General features: G+C 45.4%; 1 protein-coding gene across 13 annotated transcripts in view; it reads left to right on the top strand.

The window, feature by feature from the left end:
• Positions 1-23886, top strand: part of LOC115097412 (dual specificity testis-specific protein kinase 1-like) — a 175179-nt gene that overhangs the window by 134325 nt on the left and 16968 nt on the right. For all 13 annotated transcript variants that reach the window (XM_029613205.1, XM_029613207.1, XM_029613206.1 and 10 more), the window contains 2 exons: positions 2762-2810; positions 6887-7036. In XM_029613205.1, coding sequence (XP_029469065.1) covers positions 2762-2810; positions 6887-7036 — 199 coding nt within the window. The remainder of the gene's footprint in view (positions 1-2761; positions 2811-6886; positions 7037-23886) is intronic.

Below are 23886 nucleotides of genomic sequence, written 5' to 3'. Positions count from 1 at the left end.
TTATTTGATACAACCTGTTCTGTTGAGAGATCCACAATTTATCTGTGGGAGTCGCTTAAAAGAAAGAACTCACTATCTACCTTATAAATGGCCTGTGACCGACGGCCCGCAAATGCGCAGTAGAGACCAGCTCTACCGCGCATGTGCGGGCGAGCACGTCGCTCTGAGGCAGCTTCAGAAAGAAAAAAAATGGCGGCGTCCAGTGGCAGCAGCGGGCGGCGACGGCGGTAGCGACGGCGGTAGCGGTAGCGAGCGGCGGCGGTAGCGGCGACAGCGGGCGGTAGCGAGGGAGGGAGAAGAGAGAGAGAGGGAGGGACGGACTGAGTGGGAGGGAGGGACGGAGAGAGAGAGTGGGAGGGAGGGACTGAGTGGGAGGGAGGGACTGAGTGGGAGGGAGGGACTGAGTGAGGGGGAGGGACTGAGTGAGAGGGAGGGAGTGGGACTGAGTGAGGGAGTGGGACTGGGAGAGAGAGGGAGGGAGGGGGACTGAGGGAGAGTGAGTGGGACTGAGTGAGTGAGAGGGAGGGGGGGAGGGAGTGACTGAGTGGGAGGGAGGGATTGAGTGAGGGGGAGGGACTGAGGGAGGGAGTGGGACTAAGTGAGAGGGAGGGAGGGAGTGGGACTGAGGGAGAGGAGGGAGGGAGTGGGACTGAGGGAGAGGACGGAGGGAGTGGGGACTGAGTGAGAGTGAGTGGGACTGAGTGAGTGAGAGGGAGGGAGAGAGGGGGGAGGGAGGGACTGAGTGATAGGAGAGGGAGGGTGGGGAGGAGTGGGTGAGGGAGGGGGTGGTGAAGAGTGAGGGGAGAGAGAAAGAGGGGGAGGTGAGAGACGGAGGGATGTAGCCCGTTTTAACGGGCTTAACGGCTTGTTGTTATTATATTTGCTCCACAGCCTACAGTCTAGCTAGACCAACTCACAGGAAAGATCAAGGTTCAAACAACAAAAAGTATACAGTTACACAGACAAAGAAAAAGACAGCTAGAAGTCAACTCAGAGTAGAACAAACAAGGTTTGATAAAGAAAAATATAAATAAGACACTTACCAATTTAGTCTTAAAGATACTTATCTTTTTGCTACTGCCTGGCAGCGGGACCTGGAATACCTGTAAAAGGACAAGGATTACAAAACAACAAATTCTTTAACTTACTGTTCATATTTTGGATTAATACTTAACACTTTAAATAATGCTTATAGAATACTTATCTGGAACAGTCATTCTTGATGAAGGACAGTGAACATACTGCCGTCTCAGGAGTAGTTACATCTTTAATGTATATAAAATACATTTTCAGTATTATCACTATGGTTTATTGCCGTTCTTGCTAATAAAACTTGTTTAATATCAGCAGAAGAAATCCAGTCATTCAGTGCCCTCCCACCTTTCTCTTTTACCCCTGCTCTCCCTTCCTACCTGCGGGAGATGATATTGGGTGGGGTCCAGTCCCCTTGCTTGTATTACCCAAATGAAGAGAGGACTTCTGAGAGTGTCCCCTGCCAGCTCCATTGTAAGTCTCTGCCTTACGGCCCTCGGCCCACACAGACACCATGGCGGGAGAGGCAGGGCGGTTTACAGTAAGGATTTGGGTAATAGAAAAATGCTACAGATGGCATGGCAGAAGCAACACCAGTGGCAGCCAAATTCCAATCACAATACAGCAGCCCAAGGATGAAGCAGCAATAAAGGCTGGGCAAACGAAAAATAAATGAACCTGCACAGAAAACATAAGAACATAAGAAGTTGCCATGCTGGGTCAGACCAAGGGTCTATAAAGCCCAGCATCCTGTTTCCAACAGTGGCCAAACCAGGCCACTAGAACCTGTCTTTGGGCAGAACTTGTGGAGAAGGTGGGACCAGCCACATCCCAAGGCCTAATAAAAAGTAGAGAGAGACAGAGCAGAGAGAGGCAGCAAACAGGAAGAAACAGGAAAGCTGGCTCCAGGTTCTTGTGGAGAAGGTATCTTGCAGGGGGGAAGGCCACTGAAGGTTGACCACTGGGCATTATGAAGACTAACGGAGACAGCAGTAGATGAAGCCGTCCTGGAAGAGGCTGAGCTCAGAGGCCAAGAAATCACATCCTGTGTTTTATTTTAGCTCTGTGGTGTTAAAATGACTTTTTTTTTTTTTTTTTTTAACATGAATATGCAAATAACATGATCTGGAAATCCCATGTCAGCTAGAACAGGAAGCCCGGAGCTCTCATTATTGCACAGCTACATTTACCGCGAGCCACTTTAACATCTATCATTTTTCATCTTCTATTGGTAGTTTAGGCTCATTCACTGTAAGATCTCCCCTGCAATCCAATTATATGTAGGGCTTCTGATCCTACCTGTTTATAAATTGAACATTTAGGCGCTCATTTTTCAGGCAATTAGGTGTATTTGGAGGGCATTGAAAATAGATGTTTATCTTCCCCCTCCTACACCCCACAAGGTAACCCTGGAAATCACAGGGTCTGCTGTGGACCATGAGCTTCCCTATGAGCTCCTGCGCCCAGGACTGGATTGGGAAAGAGACTACATGTGGCTGTCTTGTCTTTGAAAACCGAGTGTTTTTGTGCATGTTTGAAATTATGTGCATATGTTTGCAGTGAAGTGCATTACTGAAATTTTGCTCCAAAGTGTACAATTATTTTTTTTATAGACTACCGAGAGTATGCATGGCACTATACAAAGAATATGCATAATATGATTGCTGTACCCAGAGAACCTACATAATCAAGAAAGGTTTTTGGTTTTTTTTTAATTTTTTTATTTTAGATATCTTGGAATATGTGTGAAAGATGAAAAACTCTACCCGCTCCTGGAGGTAAAAATTGTTAATATGTAACTCTCGTGCAAACCAAAGCACCCTATGTCAGCTATAGGCAACAGTCATACTAGTATTAGTAGATATTTAGATTATTCTAAAACTTTGTGGTTTGACTTGGTAAGGGAGAGTGTGCTGGGAGTGAAAAAAGCAGGAGATTGTATGCTCTTCTGCCCAAGATAGAGTATAAAAGAGGAAGATGACAAAAACAATATGATAAAAGTGGTCATCCTCTGACTGGCAGCTGGAATATATCTTTAGCAGTATGGAGAAGAATAACTGGGCAGACCGGATGGTCTTTCTGCCATCATCTACTGTAATAGTGAAGCACCAAAGGCTGAAACATGGGAAGAGTAGTTTTCAAATTCTGCTGGGAGCTTACAGCACTGTTTTACCACAGCTTAGTAAATAGGCCCCATAGTAACTGAACCCCAGTAAGTCTCATGATCACTGCTAAGAAAGATTTGTGCAATAGAAACAAAATGTGTCCTTTATCTAGGAAAAAGACAGTGAATATTCTCTAACGCGTGTGATTCAGAATCACTTACACTCAAGATGTTTTCTGATTGGTCACAATTGGTCACAATTTCCATTCAAGATGCATTTGCAAATGGGAGAAGATGATGGTATTTAGTTTTTGTGGCAGAAATATTTTATTTTAAATAGTAACATAGCAATAATGGCAGATACACTAAACAGTCCATCCAGTCTGCTCAGAAAATTACTTATGGTAATTGCCTCATCATGCTGGTAACTCCCATGTGTTATATTACAAGTAGTAACTGTAATGCCGTGCAAATCAATCCCATAAGCTTTGTTAAAGGTAGTAACTACCGCTCAGGGGCAAGTTACCTCCTTGCATTCTGTTAAGACTAGTAGTTACCGTGATGTACAAATTAGTCCCCATGCAGAAATGTTACGCCTAAAGTTAACATAGGTTACCCCTTTTCTTCATTACTAACCTCAAGCCTTTAGGAATCTGCAAAGTTTATCCCGTGTCTTTTTAAATTCACAAAACTGTTTTTGTTCTCACCACCTCTTTTTGGGGTGGGGGGCATTCCAGGCATTCGCCACTCTCTCCATGAAGAAATATTTCCTGATGTTGGTACTAAGTTGTTCCCACTGGAGTTATATATTGTGATCCCTAGTTGTACAGTTTCCTTTGTAATAGAAAATATTTAATGTTTGTGCATCATTAACACCATGCAGGTATCTGAAGGTCTATATCATATCTCACCTGCTCCTACTCATCTCCAAGCTATACATATTCAGATCCTTCAGCCTTTCCTCATAGGTCTTCTGAAACAGGCCCCACACCATTTTGGTCACCACCTCTGGACCCTTTCCATCTTGTCTCTATCTCCTTTGAGATACATTCGAGAGGGAGAGGGATCTTGGGGTGGTTTTGTCTGGTGACCCGAAGGCAGCAAAACAATGTGACACGGTGGTAGCTAAAGGTAGAAGGATGCTGGGCTGTAAGGGTGGGAAGGGAGAAAAATTTTATTTCATTTTGGTTTTGGTGGGCTTTCCCCCCAAAAATTTCGATTCATATAATGTTTATTTTGTTTAGTTTTAAAATTACAAAATAAACATAGAAAAAGAAATCCCAAAACAGGAAAAAAAAAAAAAAAAGAAACAGGGCCTCCTGTGCCCCCCATCCACTCTCCCACCTGGAAAAATGCCAGGGTCTGGGGGGATCTGCAGACGAGGCTGAGGCCTTGCATAGGACCTAGGCCAAAGTCATGGTGACCTACTGTGGCTTCGGCCTGAGCTTAGGTCACTGCAGTCTCTGCCTAGGCCCTACACAAGGCCCAGGCCTGGGTCCTGATGCCATTTTGATGTACGGCAGTTAATTCAACTGCCGTACATCAAAATGGCACCCTCCGCTGGGGAAATTGCACCAGATTTAACACTGGCGCAATGACACCAGTGGACGGCGTCAGTTGGCGAAGAAGAGCTGAAAAAAGTAGGTGCCGAAGAGGAGCTTTGAGGCCCAGGCATGGGGATCCAGTCTCTGGGCTGGGCCCCAGCAATAGGCCTGGGTCCAAGTTGAGGTCCCAGTATCAGGACAGGGCCAGGACACAGCATTAAATTTGATAAGTATGGGGGGGGGGGGTTGTCTGGAAATTTCCCAGGCCTGGGCCTTTGTTTAGGTGTTGGCCTAGGACCCAGCATCGGGCCAGTGCCTAGGCCAAGACCCCAGCACCACACTCTGGTTAGGTCGCAGCCACTTTGTTGGGCAGCAGCCTATGCTTAGTTGAGGCCCAGGCTTTGGGCCTAGGCCGAAGCGTCAAGAGTCACGCTTGGGCATAGGCTGGGTTCCCTGCTTTGGATCTCTGCTTATTCCCTAGGTAAGGCCCCAGCTTTGGGCCATGGCCTAGGCCCGATTGGTGACTTTTTTTCAATAGTTTTTCAAAATGGAATGAGTTAAATTCCAACAAAATATCATTGGAAGCTCGATTCATTTTGAAAAACTATTGAAAATAAAAGAAAGTCGCTACTCAGGCCTAGGCCAAGGCACAAAGCTGGGGCCTTCCCTAGGGAGTAGGCAGAGATCCAAAGCAGGGAACCCAGCCTATGCCCGAGCATACTGTAATTTAGATGTTTCCCATGAGGTGAGAGGCTTTAAGAATTATACAGGACCAGGTCTAGGTGTTAAAAATAAAGTTTACTGATTATTAAAGTCCATTGTTCAAAATTGATGAGTGTACATCTGACTGTAGTTACAGGGTTTTCTCTCTGTGTAGGTAGGTGTCCTTATTACAGACCTCTGGGTAGAGCTCATCATGATTTTAAATGCACATAGCACATACTCTCCCAGCGGCTGTGCTGTGGGAATCCTAGTGGAGGGGACCCCTTTTGCATTGCAAAAATCCTACCTTTAGAGATCTTCTCTCCCGTGGACACTCAGCCTGTCCTGTTTCCTTGGGGGGAAATCCGGATGGGATCTCCTTCTCTTGCTCTTCTTTGGATTCGGTTGTTCATTCTCCTTATCTATTACTTCAGGTGATTTCTCCAGTGGAAAAGTCTGGGGGCCAGGCTATTCACTGCCCTGCAATCCCAGTGGGGAAGGCGGATCCAAAAACCTCCCCACTACTCTTAAGTTATAAAATTACTTTGTCTTAATCTGGACAGCTTCTCTGCCCTCACTGACCCTGGCAGCAGGATCCATCACCGGTGCTTGCCTCCTTAGTGAGTACAGTAGGCTCACAGGTCTTTGGTCCCCTGAAAAGAGCCCCTTGCCCCAAAGGGGTATCAGGGTTAGAGGTTTATCTCACTGTAAATTATAAGAAGGACCCTCTGGCAGGGAGGGAGTGCATGGGTGAGGTGTCTCTTGTAAAAGAAAACTCCTTTGGGCAAGGCTGGGAAGCTTTGCCAGAGTGTGGAAAAAATACGTTTACTCTGCAGCTGCTCTCTCTAACTGCCCCCCCCCCCCCCCCAGTCTTAAAATGGCTGGGCTAAATAGTCACGCAATCAGGGCCGGTGCAAGGGTATTGGGCGCCCTAAGCGACCCTTGCGCTGCCGCCCCCCCCCCCTCCTGGTCGCGCCCCCTCACCCTACCTGTTTTGGCGCCGACTGTGTGCTTCTTAGGGCGCCGAGGTGTAGGGGGCGCCGAAGAGCAGCCACGTGGTGCCGCAAGCGGGGCCTATCCCGCTCGCGGCAAAGAGAAATAGAAACAGTTGGCACCGAAACAGGTAGAGGGTGGCAACACTGTGTGCTTCTCAGCATGCAGTCTCTATTTCTGTTTGCCGCGAGCGGGATAGGCCCCGTTTGCGGCACCACGTGGCTGCTCTTCGGCTCGGCGCCCTAGGTGACCACCGAAGTTTGCCTAATGGATGCGCCGGCCCTGCACGCAATCAGAATCTCCAGGTGGGAGGGTCTGAAGAGTATGGATGGATCCCTTTCTAAGGGTGTCCTAAGGACAAGAATACAGGAATAGTGGCATCTAGTAGCCAGACCCGATAGGGATGCCGCACATATATAGGTCCTTAAGACTTTGCAAGCCATAAAGTGATAGGGTGAGCAAAATGTGTATGTGTTAGTCTGTAACTTCTCCCATTTGTTGCACTTAACAGTACGTTAATGGTGGGTGTCTGGAAGAGCTCCTAGCCAGCAAAGATGTTACTCTCAGCTGGAAAGAGAAAACTGATCTGGCTTCTGATATCACAAGAGGAATGATATACCTCCACTCAAAGAACATTTACCACAGAGATCTCAACTCCAAGGTATGTTGTAGAAGCAGAAACTAAAAGAACTCTTAGTTCAAATGTATTATGCCAATAAAAGCAAAGCAGAAGGTAGGGTGAATATAATTCAAAATCTTCCCTATAACTTGACCTCTCACTACATGCATCAGGAATATTCTAGTTTGCAAGTCTTTTGTAAAGCTTGGCATCTTCTCTTGCCTCTAGATTAGTCATTAAGGGGTGTCGTGAACGATGTGAGTTAAATCAGGGTTACAGGGTAGAATGGCTGAATCAGTCTGAATGGATTTTCAACTGGCTCAAAATATGCACATAATTTTGCAGTGTGCATACATTTTAGCCATAATAAAAGTAGGTATTCCCAAGGTACTTTGAGACAACTTAAGATTCATGTGTACTTTTTATCTGCACAACCAAATAATCTTCATACTATGCTGGTAGATTCTGTTTGAAAAACAATTTGGTTTGTACAGGATGAAAAGTACACATGTATTTTGTCGGGTAGCTTATAGAAAATTTATCCCTGCTTGTCATAGGATAAGGTACCACCCACTGTGACATCCTCCATTGCTGGGGTTTTGTGTTTCTAAATAGAAACATGGAAATAATGCTTATTGTAACACTGAATGAAGGAATTGGGCTGAGCAGCCTTGGAAACTGGGACTACAAACTTGCTCGGTTCTGTGAACCTTTCAGCTCTTTTGCATACATTCAGAGTTCAAATCCCAAATAGGAACTAGAACCAACTAGAACCCATTCACAATGCTTATTTTTCATGCAAGTCTATTGAAACTTGCGTGACATCACTGGATAATGCAGCTGGTTGTGTTCTCTTGTTCTGAAATGTATCTCTTGGTGACAACATTTTTCAGTGAACATTACTTGCAACATTATCTTAGTTATCCTTGCCACAGATTCATAAGCAAACAATGAGAGCGCCACAGTGTTCTGAGCACATCTGCAGGCTGTCTGTGGGTGGATTCATGTAGAGCTATGAGAAGTTAGTTAAGGTCGCTGGTGGGTGGCCACAGATTGACAAAAGAAATCCGCAGCATTTTTGGCCGTCTGTACTGCACACTTCCTACAGCTATGATAAGCAGTTTGGGAGACCAAGCCAGTTAGATCTTCTATTCTTGGCATGAGCAGATATTTATAAGCTAATACTTTTCATCATTCAGAACACCAAAGAGATGGAGATTCCACTCTAGGAATGCCTTAAAAATACAGTATAACTCTCATTCATGTGGTAACCCCAGAAATACTCAGAGGAGTTGCACCTGCTGTTTTAATGTGTGGATGAGATGATGGTGCAGGGAAGAGGAAATAGTTTTGTTATGAACTAGGCAACATGTTGGAAGGAGGAGCCTATTCCAAAAGGATGGGGCTCCATCTTAACCAGGGTAGAAACAGACTGCTGGTGCTATCCTTTAGATAGGAGATAGAACAGCTTTTAAACTGGAACAGTCACTAGCAGCGCATGGTTCAGAGGGAGGTATATTTGAAGGATACTAAAAAAAAAAAAACAAAAAAAAACAGGACAGTGCCTATGTCACAGTCTGGCAGACTGGAATCAGGGAGCACCCCCCATAAGAGCAATACAGGACTGCAAGACAAGACTGGAGCTGGTCTTCTGTTGAACCAGTTCCCTCCCCTGCAGGTTGGAACCTTGGGTTCTGGGGGCCAGTAGGACTCTCCTCCTGGCAAACATGCTGCTTCAGATACTAGCTGGAAGCTGGGTGCAAGGAATGGCTGGGAGCTGGAACTAAGGACAAGGGTAAGGCCTGGGAAATAGATAAGGGATTGAACTGGACTGGGCAGGGCAAAGACAGAACTGAACAAGGACTGGACAAGGACAGGACTAGACAGGCAACAGGAAATGAAAAAGCCCAACAGGGCACAAGACTGGAGGCCACAAGGTAAGACGAAAAAGTCCAGGAGGCCCCAGATACAGGCAGTGAGGCCTGAAAGGGTCCAGAGGCAAGGTAAGATGCTACAAGGAAAATAAGAGGCCTGGGGGGTTCATAAGGCAAGGCAGGTGGCCTCGGGAGGGGGGGGGGGGGTCGCAAGGCAGAAGGCCTAGGTAGGCCACAAGGTAAGGCAGGAAACCTGGGTGGTCCAGAAGGCAAGGAAGGGAGGCCTGGGTAGGCTGGAAGGCAAGTTAGTGAGAAGGACGTGGCCAGATCAAGGAGCCGAGGTGATTCAATGAAGAGGGCCCGAAGGACTGGAGAAGCTGGATTAAGTAGGCCTAGCACAGAGGCATTAGGTCATCAGAGAAGTGGTGACTTGTACAGCCGGGAACGGGACTTGCTGAGGACCCCTGGTAGAGGGGAGGCTGCACAGCATGCAAAACCATATCAGCCTATAAGTAAAGAAGAGATAGTGTTAAAAGATTCCAAATTATCCTTGTTAACCGATAGGAAAGTTGTAAATACAAATTAAAAAATGCCTTGCAATGTCTGTATGCTAATGCAAAAAGTCCAAAAAGTAAAATGGGAGCATTAGAATGTATAGCAATGAAGGAAGAGGTAGACCTAATTGTCATCTCAGAAACCTAGTGGAAGGAGGATAGCCAGTGGGGAAGTGCTATAACAGGGTGCAAATTGTCAAAATGATAAAAGAGGTTAGGGCCGTTCAGCTTGGAAAAGAGACATCTGAGGTGGGATATGATAGAGGTCTTTAAAATCATAAATAGAGTGGAATGGGTAAATGTAAATTGGTTATTTACTCTTTCAAAAATATAAAGACTAGGGGGATACTCCATGAAGTAGTAAGTAGCACATTTAAAACAAATCTTTTTATTGATTATTACAACAACCATGATAACAAAAATAAACAATCAGGAAATTTGAAACATAACATGCTTCATTGCCCTTTAAACCCACAACCTTTTCCTTCCTCAGCCCACCCCTTACCCTAGTGGCATTAAACTTTAAAGTTCCATAGTTTGCGAATGGTACACAGTAGTTAATTATGAATGAAGACAAAGCTTAGAATGGAGGATGTTCTTCAACTCTTTTAGCCAGTTTGCAATCCACGAAAGGACATCACCACCTATCCCATGACTTTTTACTTTTCCTAGAAGCCTCTCATGAGGAACTTTGTCAAACGCCTTCTGAAAATCCAAGTATACTACATCTACCAGTTCACCTTTATCCACATGTTTATTAACTCCTTCAAAAAAGTGAAGAAGATTTGTGAGGCAAGACTTGCCTTGGGAAAAGCCATGTTGACTTTGTTCCATTAAACCATGTCTTTCTATATGTTCTGTGATTTTGATGTTTAGAACACTTTCCACTCTTTTTCCTGGCACTGAAGTCAGGCTAACCGGTCTGTAGTTTCTCGGATCGCCCCTGGAGCCCTTTTTAAATATTGGGTTTACATTTGCTATCCTCCAGTCTTCAGGTACAATGGATGATTTTAATGATAGGTTACAAATTTTTACTAATAGGTCTGAAATTTCATTTTTTAGTTCCTTCAGAACTCTGGGGTGTATTCCATCCGGTCCAGGTGATTTACTACTCTTCAGTTTGTCAATCAGGTCTACCACATCTTCTAGGTTCACCATGATTTGATTCAGTCCATCTGAATCATTACCCATGAAAACCTTCTCCATTACGGGTACCTCCCCAACATCCTCTTCAGTAAACACCGAAGCAAAGAAATCATTTAATCTTTCCACGATGGCCTTTAACCCCTCGATCATCTAACAGTCCAACTGACTCCCTCACAGGCTTTCTGCTTCGGATATATTTTAAAAAGTTTTTACTGTGAGTTTTTGCCTCTACAGCCAACTTCTTTTCAAATTCTCTCTTAGCCTGTCTTATCAATGTCTTACATTTAACTTGCCAACGTTTATGCTTTATCCTATTTTCTTCTGTTGGATCCTTCTTCCAATTTTTGAATGAAGATCTTTTGGCTAAAATAGCTTCTTTCACCTCCCCTTTTAACCATGCCGGTAATCGTTTTGCCTTCTTTCCACCTTTCTTAATGTGTGGAATACATCTGGACTGTGCTTCTATAATGGTATTGTTTAACAATGACCACGCCTCTTGGACATTTTTTACTCTTGTAGCTGCTCCTTTCAGTTTTTTTCTAACAATTTTTCTCATTTTATCAAAGTTTCCCTTTTGAAAGTTTAGCACGAGAGCCGTGGATTTGCACACTGTTCCTCTTCCAGTCATTAAATCAAATTTGATCATATTATGATCACTATTGCCAAGTGGCCCCATCACCGTTACCTCTCTCACCAAGTCCTGTGCTCCACTGAGAATTAGGTCTAAAATTGCTCCCTCTCTCGTCGGTTCCTGAACCAATTGCTCCATAAAGCTATCATTTATTCCATCCAGGAACGTTATCTCTCTAGCGTGTCCCGACGATACGTTTACCCAGTCAATATTGGGGTAACTGAAGTCTCCCATTATTACCGCACTACCAATTTGGTTAGCTTCCCTAATTTCTCTTAGCATTTCACTGTCTGTCTCATCATCTTGACCAGGTGGATGGTAGTATACTCCTATCACTATAGTCTTCACCGACACGCAAGGGATTTCTACCCATAAAGATTCAATTTTGTATTTAGTCTCATGCAGAATGTTTATCCTGTTGGACTCTATGCCATCCCGGACATAAAGCGCCACACCGCCTCCCGGGTGCTCCTCTCTGTCATTGTGATATAATTTGTACCCCAGTATAGCACTGTCCCATTGGTTATTCTCTTTCCACCATGTCTCTGAGATGCCAATTAAGTCTAGGTCATCATTCAATGCTATACATTCTAATTCTCCCATCTTACTTCTTAGACTTCTGGCATTAGCATACAAACATTTCAAAGTTTGTTTTTTGTTTGTATTTTCATTCTGCTTTTTAATTGATAGGGTTAAGTTAGAATTTTTTAGCTCAGGTGAGTTTTCAGTTACAGGCCCTTGGATTACTTTTCTTATTATTGGAACCTCACTGTCGGGATGCCCTAATTCTAATGCATCATTAGTATCCTTTGAAGATACCTCTCTCTGAACCATGCGCTGCTGAGCGACCGTCGGCTTTCCCCTTAGAGCAGCTTTTAAACTATAACAATCTCCTTTTTAAAGGTTAGCGCCAGCAGTCTGGTTCCCACCCTGGTTAAGGTGGAGCCCATCCCTTCGGAAGAGACTCCCTCTTCCCCAAAAGGTTCCCCAGTTCCTAACAAAACTGAATCCCTCTTCCTTGCACCATCGTCTCATCCATGCATTGAGACTCCGGAGCTCTGCCTGCCTCTGGTGACCTGCACAAGGAACAGGGAGCATTTCAGAGAATGCTACCCTGGAGGTTCTGGATTTAACTTTCTACCTAAGAGCCTAAATTTGGCTTCCAGAACCTCCCTCCCACATTTTCCTATGTCGTTGGTGCCCACATGTACCACGACAGCCGGCTCCTCCCCAGCACTGTCTAAAATCCTATCTAGGTGACGCGTGAGGTCCGCCACCTTCGCACCAGGTAGGCATGTTACCAGGTGATCCTCACGTCCACCAGCCACCCAGCTATCTACATTCCTAATAATTGAATCACCAACTATGATGGCCGACCTAACCCTTCCCTCCTGGGCAGTAGGCCTTGGGGAGATATCCTCAGTGCGAAAGGACTTCAGCTGCTTCCTACACTGGGAATATATAATACATTCCATGTATCATTTTAAAAGCGATACATGGAATGTATTATGTCTTGTCCTGCCTGGAAATCCCCTGAGCCACCTTCTTTGGTGGCAGAAGCCGACACGACATACAAGGTCCACGAAGTCCTAGATGTCGGCCGTAGGGGCCACCGATGGGAATATCTCCTTTCCTGGGAGGGATTCAGACCCGAAGAGAATTCGTGGGAGCCAGCTCGAAACATCCTGGATAAGACCCTCCTCTTGAACTTCCACCGTGCCCATCTGGGCAAACTCCGACCTCCAGGAGGGGGGCGTAAAGTGGGAGGTACTGTTACGCGTGCCGCCCGCAGCAGCCCCGTAGCGCGGACCTCTCACCTTTTCAGATGAACTCCAGCTCCTGGCTCATCTTCACTGGTGCCGGTGGGCCGCCAGCTCCGACCTTGGGTTCCCTCCAGTTCCTCCGGCCCTGCCACGCTACCCAGTGTTGCCAGCCAAGATGTCCCTGTTCGGGCCTTTCCGCGTGGCCCACAGAGAGACGCCGCCACCAGCGTCGTGCCCCTTCCTAGGCGCACACACACATCATTAATTCTTTTAAAGGGCCCACGGCGGGAACCTGGCTGCAGACCCGGAGGCTGACGTCGGACTCTTCAGCGTATAAAAGCTCAGGCCTCGCTCCATAGTGTTGCCTTTGCAACAGGTCTCCTCGTACTCAGAGTACTCATTGCTGATTCTAGAATCGTCTCTTCGTTGTGTTCCTGTTTTCCTGTGGTTCCCGGTTCCTGTTCTCCTTGTTCCTGTTTCGTCTATGTGTTGGACTGACTCTTTGGATTTGATCACCGCTTCGTCTGACTACTCTTCAGCTTCTCTCCAGCCCCGGACCTCCGCTATGCCTGACTACTCTTCAGCTTCTCTCCAGCCCTAGACCTCTGCTACGCCTGACCATGCCTGCCTTCTCTGTGCCCAGAGTTCTATGTTGCTTGCTACAACTTCCACTTGCCGCCGGCTCTGATCCTAGCCTGTCAGTGTTGCCTCCTCTCGCCTATCCTCTGGACGTGGACTTACAAGGCTTAGGCCTTCCTTTGCTTGAGCGCCTCTAGTTACTCATTGTTCCTTTGGCACTTGAGTTCCAGTACCAAATCCCGTCCAGGATAGGACTACGCCATCTACCAGCTGCTGACTCTGGGCTGAATCACCTTTTATCTCTAGCTAACCTTGAGGCCCATCTAAGTCCTGCCGGCCCTGGCACCCAAAGGCTTAACCCGAGGGGAACGAAGGCTGGTATAGGTGAAGTTCCAGCAGCCTCTAGCTTCAGCCCACTCCACCTGCTGATGGTGGGGACCCATAGATCCTTGCCTACGGGTTGTGTCAACCCCACGGGTCCACCTCCAACGCAACAAGAAGAAGAAAGCAACATACAAAAAAAAGAAATTGGAATCATCAAATATTCAACATTCCACAACAAAACATAAGTACTCATTTTCATTTTTATCCCCCATCCCCATCCCTCTCCCCTTATCCCCTTCCAAACAAACCCTCCCCCTCCCCCTAGATCAATACATGAGAGAGAGAGCAACTTTTTTTTTAATTAAATATTAGAACAAGGCTAAGGCACATTTGTTTCTTATGCACCCAGGCTTACTTATTGTATTAATTTTATATATTTTGTGTGTTTGTGTATTGTTCATATTTGATAATAATTCTGTGTCAGAATTGTATTATGTATGAAAATATTGGAATCTACTCCAAACAATATTATGGAGGTAGCAGAATACAAAATTGAATAAATAAATACATGCACACATTAGCACAGAAGGTTAATGTGTATTAGCAGTGCAGATAATGCATGATTCGCTGAGAAACAGTCTATATTGATTTGTGCACAAACATATTAGCACAAAATGCATTACATTCAAATGAGCTGGTTAGCAGAATTTTGCATATCCAGCTTATTTACATTTTAATGTAAAAATCCATGTTATCTGAAAAAAATCATGCATTACCGTTTACATGAATTTGCATTAACGCCTCTAATATTCGTTCAGTGCTAATGCAGGCATTTAACAATCATTAAAACAATTTAATAAATAAGCCTGCTAGTGATTGGAGCTGAGTACATAACAGCCACATGGATTCTTTTGTTGGGCAAATACCCCAGAACAACTCAAGGTTGGTCATTCTTGGCAAGAGCAGGAATCCGCTTCCCACATTTTTTAAACCATTTTAAAAATAATGCCCATGTCTGGGTGCTGCCTGTGTCCCACTGTCTGTCTGTTAGAAATAAAAGGAAAGACACTGTATAGTTACATGCTTTCATCTGCGACATCACTACTTCTTTGTACTGGGGTAAGTATTAAAAGGTTAGATATTGTTATCGTCCAAATTAATCAGCAGCAAGGTCTTGAAATTGCTCAAGGGTAAAGGCGTTTCTGTTGGTTCATCTACCTGGAATGCTCTGGAAAAAGCATGCCAGCTTTGATTTGTAAAGTAAACCCTGCCTTTGCCTTGCCTGCCCTACTGTTTGCTGAATGCAGACCTCCCTCAAATAGCAGACAACTTGCTCCACTAAGTTAAAGTAAACCCTGCCTGTTTATTCAGTCACTTTGATGTACTGTATTTAAACATGTTACGGTTCCTTAATAAGTCAAATCAAAAGTCATTTTTGTTTGGTTTTTTTTTTAAGAGCGAACTGGTTGGTTGAGAGGGCCAAGTACTAGAACTGCATGTCAGAGCCATGAAGGCCATTCTGTAATCTCCCATTTAATCCATGGAATTACAGAAGGGTTTTTGTGTGATTAAGGAGCAGCATAAGGATTAAAAATAAGTCAAATTTTAAGAAATGGTAAATGCTTTCTTAGAATGAGGGGTGGTGCCTCCTGAGGAGGGAGAGTTGACAGCCCTGCAGAAACCTGAGAAAGGGGAAAAAGTCATTGTGTAAAGGAAGTGAGAGGAACAGCAGAAGAGAAGATGAGGGAAGCAGACAGCAGGAAGAGAGGGAGAAGGGGAGAAGGCCAGAACAAGTTAAATCAGGTCATGAGACTTCCACACTTATCACAGAACTTTAAGGCCTGTTTTCAAAGTCATTTACATACTTAAAACTAGGTCTTACACATATAAATGAACTTTCTCTGAGGACAAGCAGGATGTTAGTCCTCACACATGGGTGACATCATCATATGGCGCCCTGACACGGAAAACTTATGTCAAAGTTTCTAGAACTTTGACTTGCCACACTGAGCATGCCCTATACCACGTGTCTATGTGGGGTCCCTCTTCAGTCTCTCTTTTTCCATTGCATTGCAGTAGGTGAGCCTCTTCACTCTTTTGACTGTTTAGTGTTTTGGCCTTTTCTGGGAAACGTTTCCCCTTTTTTGTTTAATGCGATTCTCTTTACAGACCTGCGTTCGACAGAGGGTCCCTCTCAGTCCTCCCCATAGTGTTCCTAGTTAAGGGTTTTCAAATTTATTGGTAAGTTTCCTTTCGAGGTTGATTCTCCGTGGTGACGGTGCTTCAGTGTCCACCAGCACTCTGTGCCCATTGCCATCAATTTTGATCTTGCCTCCTGTTTATTTTGACCTGTCCTGGCTGCATCCGGGTTTAAGTGTTTCGCTCTGTGCCCAAGGACCATATCCATTATTGATCCTCATGATGAATGTATTCTCTGCTTGGGGGCATTGTGTAATGGCCAGGGTTGCTGCAAATGTGCCCAGATGACTCTGAAAGGACATAGTCTTCGACTCAACAAGATGGAACTCCTCTTCAAGTCTGAGAAGTCTGAGCCATCGGCATCAGCATCGAAGGACCATAGAGCCGCACCAATGGACACCGAGCCATCAATATCAGCGGGGACTGTTGGTTTCTTTGGTGCCGTTGGCTGATAGAGGTGCCAGAGACCAATCATTGTCAATCTCCTCCAGGCCGAGGATGACAGGTTTATCATTGATATCTGCACTGGGTAAAGACTGCGTGGAATATCGAGGGAAGCCAAAGAAGCATCAGCATTGGTCTCCATCGATGCACAGGGATGCACCAGCTCATGCTGTGCTGCCCCTGAAACAACCCCCGCAGCGAGGAGTGCCAGTCCTTTATTGGTGCCAGGGTTCGCAACAGTCTCCATTGTTCCAGGTGCCAGTCGCTGATCCTTCTTTCAATTCCAAAGAGAATCTGGTCACCCCTCCTTCCTCTGTCAGTATTCGCATTGACAATGTTTGAGGAGCAGCTTGAGAGGCGAGTACAGCTGGCAGTCAAGTCGGCAATGCGGGACATCAGTCCTGCAGCACCAGCACTGGAGCCAGCACCATCCTTCTTGGAGCCACTGTTGGAGAAACTCCATGCGCTCATTGGCTCATTACCGACCCAGATTCTGAGATTGGCAGTGGTACCCTTTAGGGCACTGCAGCCTCCCCCTGCCAATACAGTGGTTGTGGACTGTTCCTCCTTTGGAGGAAGCTCCGCCTAGGCCGGCTGTGACACCGAAGCCTGCAGCCCCCCCCCCCTCCCCGTCCAGCCCTGCTATTGCCTGCACCTCTGGACGAAGGCTGAGCACCTAGGGCCCCATCCCCTGTTTGTCAGTGAGGATGAGGGCCCCTATAATGCCTGGGGGGATGACACCATGGAGTCCTCCACTGATGGGTTCTAATGGTCTCCCCTCAGACCCTACTCTTCAGGAGGAGCAAAGGAGATCTCCAACTGAGGACCTAACCACAGGTCTTGTTCGGGTGATGGCGGAGGCTAGCCCTTTTCAGTTCTGACAGAGAAGGATGTCAGGCACAAAATACTTCAAATCCTCCAGTTTGTGGAGCCTCTTAAGAAGGTCAAGGCGGTCCCGATGCACAACATCCTTAAGGAGTTACTGCTGAGGATGTGGAACACCCCCTCACAGTGCCTCCTGTAAATAAGAACGCTGATGAGGTTTACCTTGTCCAAAAGGCTCCCAGGTTCATTAACTGACAGCTTCCCCACCAGTCGATGGTAGTCTAATCTGCTCTCAAGAGCCAAGCGGTCTTGGACCCATTCCTCGGCGCCCCCGGAGAAGGATCACAGCGTGATGGACGCTCTTGGGAGAGAGGTTTTTCAGGGAGCCATTCTCATTGCCTGCATAGCTTCCTGCCAGCTATATATGAGTCAATAATCGTAAAAGCAGGTGCAGGAGGTGGCTGAGCAGTCCGAGTGGCTTATGATGTTTTCGAAATGGCATTGAAGGTCTCTGCAGCAGGAATTGGCGCCCGCAGTATGGCATATCTTCGGCCCTCGGTTCTCTGACCAGAGGTACAGGAAAGACTCACTGATGTGCTGTGTACTGGGGAGAATCTCTTCGGAGATAGGGTGAGGGATGTAGTGGCCTCCGGGACCACCTTGAAACCCTCCAACAACACTCCACCAGCACTCCAGTCCCGTCCTCTGCTAGGAGGTCGGCGAGATTGGGGTAGAAGAAGTCCTTTCTCCAGAGGAAGTACTATCTTCCGCCCCTCACACCTGTCAGCAGCATCAGGGCTCCCGCAGCCTTCCAAGGCAGCAGAGAGCTCCCAAGACCTAGCCGCCACCTCAGTCAACTCCAAAGATGGAGTTTTGACTGGGTTGTAGGGAGCGAAGTCTATTTACTTGTACCCGGGGCGATGGATCTGCCGGTAGGGGGCAGGATCCAATGGCCCACTATAACCTCAAACCAATGGTTCTTTCCATCAGCCAGGGCCGTATTTACACATTTCCTCTCCCTAGGCCAAAGCACAATTCTGCGCCCCCTCCCCCTCAAAAGTTGATTTATAATTTTCAATTTAATATGTAATCCCTGCCAGTTATTCAAAACATATTTAAACTTGCGATGAGTGAACCCAGAAGCAAAATAAAACAGACCAAAACCAGTAAAAAAAAATTTCAGCCCACGCCCTGCGGAAGTTCTTCTGTCTGACCCAACCCATGCTGAAATATTTTGAACTCGACCCAGCCTACGGATTCGGGTCGGGCCAGCCTGCAAAATGCAGACGTCTGCCTATATAACCCATACGAGGTACGACGATTTCTTCTTTGGTTAGTTCAAATTATTCACCCAAATGGCGTATTCCATACAAAAAACAGTGAATAAAATTGACATAAAATGCAGAAGATTTACATCTATTCTCATCTGACGTTATAGAATTTTATTGAAATGTTTTGCTTTTTGTGTCAAATTTACATTACATCACATTAAATGATGCTGCATAAACAAGCCATAAGTTGTGTATGTTTCATGTTTTGTAATAAAAATCGCAGCCCCCTTATAATTTGGCGAACACCCCCGTCAACTTTTTCTGCTTTCAGCCCTGAGTTAACAAAACAGTATATAAAAGTAGTAATGATATATTTTACATACCTATTATTAGAAGATATGCAGAAGACAAGCGATATGAGCGTAATGAATCACTATTGTAACGCCAAATCCTGGAATTTTCCTTTAACACGTGGTTTACGCTGAGTGTGTGAGAGAGAAATAGCAAATGCTTTTTGCCTGTGACTGAGCAAGATAGCGCAAACTTTAGAGATGGGCAACGTAAATGTACTGCTCAATTTATTTAAAGTATATGGATGTAAATTTAAAAAACAGCATTTTATATGGCCTTTTCAAAATAATACTGAAAATTTTGTAAATGTTTGATTGTTATTTCTGCTGTATATACGCCCCCCTGACTGCTGCATCCTAAGCCATGGCCTAGGTTGGCCTTATGGGAAATACGACCTTGCCATCGGCCGTCAACAGTACTGATTGAACCTATTGGGTGCCCGGCAAAATTGCCCTCTGAGCCCATTTTGGGGGCCAGAAGTGCATCAGGAGGTACTACTAATGGAGCTTTTCTTCCTCTTAACAGCCAGAGTGGTTGAGCCTGTTCCATCAGGGCAAAGAGGGTGGGGATTTTACTCCAGGTACTTCCTGATTCCAAAGAAAACAGGAGGACTCTATCCCATCCTAGACCTACGTGCCTTGAACAGATTTATCAGAAAGGAAAAGATTAAGATGGTTTCCCTGGGCACCTTGATCTCCCTATTACAAAAAGGGGACTGACTATGCTCCCTCAATCTGAAGGATGCTTACACCCACATCGAGATCTTCCCAAGTCACTGGAAGTATCTCTGATTCATGGTGGGAAAACAGCACTTCCAGTATCGGGTGTTGCTGTTTGGGTTTGTGTCAGCCCCATGGGTCTTTACAAAATGTCTGGTCGTGGTGATGGCGCACCTCCGCAGGCTAGGGGTGCATGTTTTCCCTTATCTGGATTACTGGCTGGTCAAGAGTACCTTTTAGGCAGGGGCTGTCAAGTCTATGCGCTTGATCATCCGGGTGTTGGAGTCTCTAGGGTTTATCATCAACTACCCGAAGTCCCATCTCATCCCGTCACTTCAATTGGACTTCATAGGAGTCCTGCTACACATGGCTCAGGCCAACGCATTTGTGCCTCAGCAAAGGGCCATCGCCCTGATAATCATCTCAGCAGAGATTCAGCAGAGCCAGCAGATGACAGCCTGGTACATGTTGAGGTTGTTGGGCCATATGGCCGCAATCATTCACACATTCCCTTGGCACAATTGTATATTTGCAAAGTCAGTCATTTGCAAAGTCAGTTAGACAGGAGTGGCGGCTGTCAGCGGGTTTCACAGCCGATGCTCAATTTTGCCGGCATCTGTTCCCAGACCCACTGACAGCAATGGGTTTGGAAACCAGACGCCGGCAAAATTGAGCGTCCAGTTTTCAAGCCGCAGGCCGATTTTAAAATTTTTTTTTATTTTTAACTTTTGGGACCTCCGACTTAATATCGCCATGATATTAAGTCAGAGGGTGTACAGAAAAGCAGTTTTTACTGCTTTTCTATACAATTTCCCGGTGCCGAGAGACATTAATGCCTACCTTTGGGTAGGCGCTAATTTCTGAAAGTAAAATGTGCGGCTTGGCTACACATTTTACTTTCTGTATCGCGCGGGAATAAATAATAGGGCCATCAACATGCATGTTGCGGGCGCTATTAGTTTCGGGGGGGGTTGGACGCACGTTTTTGACGCACTATTACCCCTTACTGAATAAGGGGTAAAGCTAGCATGTCAAAAACGCACGTCCAACCACGGGTTAACAGTGTGCTCCACCGGAGCGTACTGTACTGTATCGGCCTGTAAATGAGGAACACTGTATCAGAAAAACCTGTGTATCAGGCTTAATCCACGATCTCCTGCCCGCAATAGGCCTCAGGAAGTATCAGTAAAGTCCACACCACGGGTTCAAATCATGTACCTCAAACCTCAAATTTACTAAAAATTCCGTAAATCTTTTATTTCATTTTATTTAACAAAAGTCTAACTGTAACTATAAATACTAATTATATAACTAACTAAGGCTTCGTGTACCACTTTTTCAAAAAATAACCCCTGAGTACTTAGCTTGCTATCCAATCATAGGTATGTATTAGAAAAAAACAACATGGTCCATGTTTTGGCAAACAGCCTTCTTCAGGGGTTTTGTATAATCATTTATGAATAAAAAAAACATAAAATCAAACATTTTCATAATATGAATCTATAATTCAAAAAACACACACAAACCAGACACACAAAAGTACCCTTAATTTGCTGGATGCTTTCATTCAAGATGGCAGATACATCTTGAGATACCACTTAACTAACCAAATAAAGGAAATGATGTCATATGATGAAGATATATATATATCATCAAGTAAGAACCTATTACAAGAACTAAAGACCACCCTATCAGTCTTGAAAGACCAATCAGTCAATTTCCTTATTCAGTCCTTTTGGTTCCACGGTTTCAAAATAATAAATCCACTTTTGTTCCTTTTGTAAAAATGTTCTATCGACATCACCTCCCCGCAATGAGGGGCGGATTTTAAGAGCCCTGCTCGCCTAAATCCGCTCAAATCCGGGCGGATTTAGGCGAGCAGGGCCCTGCGCGCCGGTGAGCCTATTTTACATAGGCTCACCGGTGCGCACAGACCCCGGGACTCGCGTAAGTCCCGGGGTTCTCCGAGGGGGGCGTGTCGGGGGCGTGTGGGGGGCGGGCCCGGTCGTCGTGGCGTTTAGAGAGCGTGTCGGCAGCGTTTTGGGGGCGGGTCCGGGGGCGTGGTTACGGCCCGGGGCGGTCCAGGGGCGTGGCTGCGCCCTCCGTACCCGCCCCCAGGTCGCGTCCCGGCGCGCTAGCGGCCTGCTGGTGCGCGGGGATTTACGTCTCCCTCCGGGAGGCGTAAATCCCCCGACAAAGGTAAGGGGGGGTTTAGACAGGGCCGGGGGGTGGGTTAGGTAGAGGAAGGGAGGGGAAGGTGAGGGGAGGGTGTTAGAGGATTCCCTCCGAGGCCGCTCCGATTTCGGAGCGGCCTTGGAGGGAACAGGGGTAGGCTGCGCGGCTCTGTGCGCGCCGGCTATATGTAATTGATAGCCTTGCGCGCGCCGATCCAGGATTTTAGCGGATACGCGCGGCTCCGCGCGTATCTACTAAAATCCCGCGTACTTTTGTTGGCGCCTGGAGCGCCAACAAAAGTACGCCAACGCGCCTTGTTTGAAAATCTACCCCTGAGTGTTTGAGTTGCTCTATTACTGCAAACACGAGATCGTCAAAAGGATGTCCTTGCAGTAAACAATGCTGTACCAATGGAGCCTCAATGCATCCTAGATTTATAGTTATATGATCTATTATGCAGACGCACAAACACCATCGGCTTTTACCTATATATAGAAGGTTGCAAGAACACCAAATACAGTAAATAACTCCAATAGAACCACAATCAGAGGAACATAAATGAAAAATTTCTTTGCAAAAAAAGGCAAAGTGTCCCCCAACAAGATTGTTGACAGACAAAGCATTTGTTACATGGGAGCACTGAGATGAGAGGATCACCTTGCTGGTGGCTGAAAGGAATCAGTAAGTCTTTGCTTGGGAAATTTTTTTTAAAAATTTTGGGGCGAAGTTAACTATTTGGGAATATTATTTACTGTGTTTGTGCTTTTAATAGTCAGTAAGGCAGTGAATAAACAAAAGTTAGACCATTTGTCAGTCAGTAAGGCAACTAATAAGCAGTAGTTAGTGTGTTTATTTTTAATAGTTTGTAAGGCAGCTAATAAGCAGATGTTACAGTGTTTGTGTATTAAAAACAAAAAAAAAGGTAGCCAGAAGCTAGAAATAAGCTAGGAGCAGTGTATACCTAAGTAAAAAGGTTGAAAAGTTCAGTTCAGTTACTCACCTTGGAAAAGGTGTTAAGGTAGTGTGATTTGGTTTGATTAGGTACCAACATTTTTTAATCAACAGAGCAGTGAGGCACTCTGGCTGACTAACTGAAGTTACTATTTGTAACTAATGATGCATTAGAATTAGGGCATCCCGACAGTGAGGTTCCAATAAGAAAAGTAGTCCAAGTGCCTGTAACTAAAAACTCACCTGAGCTAAAACATTCTAACTTATCCCTATCAATTAAAAAGCAGAATGAAAATACAAACAAAAAAGAAATTTTGAAATGTTTGTATGCTAATGCCAGAAGTCTAAGAAGTAAGATGGGAGAATTAGAATGTATAGCAGTGAATGATGACATAGACTTAATTGGCATCTCAGAGACATGGTGGAAGGAGGACAACCAATGGGACAGTGCTATACCAGGGTACAAATTATATCACTATGTCAGAGCGCAGCACCCAGAAGGCGTTGTAGCGCTTTGTCCGGGATGGCATAGAGTCCAACAGGATAAACATCATGCATGAGACTAATTGCACAATTGAATCTTTATGGGTAGAAATCTCTTGTGTGTTGGGGAAGACTATAGTGATAGAGGTATACTACCGTCAAGATGGTGAGATGGACAGTGAAATGCTAAGAGAAATTAGGGAAGCTAACCAAATTGGTAGTGCGGTAATAATGGGAGATTTCAATTTCCAGTAATCAAAAAATGGGAACACAAACATCAATATTATAAATAGCCTCCATGAAGGTGTCAGCAAGCCAGTCGCTGTGTTTATAATCAAAACCAGCCGGTCTTCTCTATCATCCGCCTTCACACAAATTTATTTCAAAATCACTTTTTTTGAATTTTTCTGTTTGGTTTTTTTTTTTAAAAATCCCAATCCAGGAATTTTCAGCGCCCAATATTGACTGGGTAAATGTATCATTGGGACATGCTAGAGAGAGAAAGTTCCTGGATGGAATAAATGACAGTTTTATGGAGCAATTGGTTTAGGAACTGACAAGAGAGGGAGCAATTTTAGATCTAATTCTCAGTGGAGCACAGGA

The sequence above is a fragment of the Rhinatrema bivittatum genome, chromosome 8 (assembly GCF_901001135.1).
Source record: "Rhinatrema bivittatum chromosome 8, aRhiBiv1.1, whole genome shotgun sequence".
Lineage (NCBI taxonomy): Eukaryota > Metazoa > Chordata > Amphibia > Gymnophiona > Rhinatrematidae > Rhinatrema > Rhinatrema bivittatum.
This window is presented reverse-complemented; position numbering and strand designations above follow the sequence as displayed.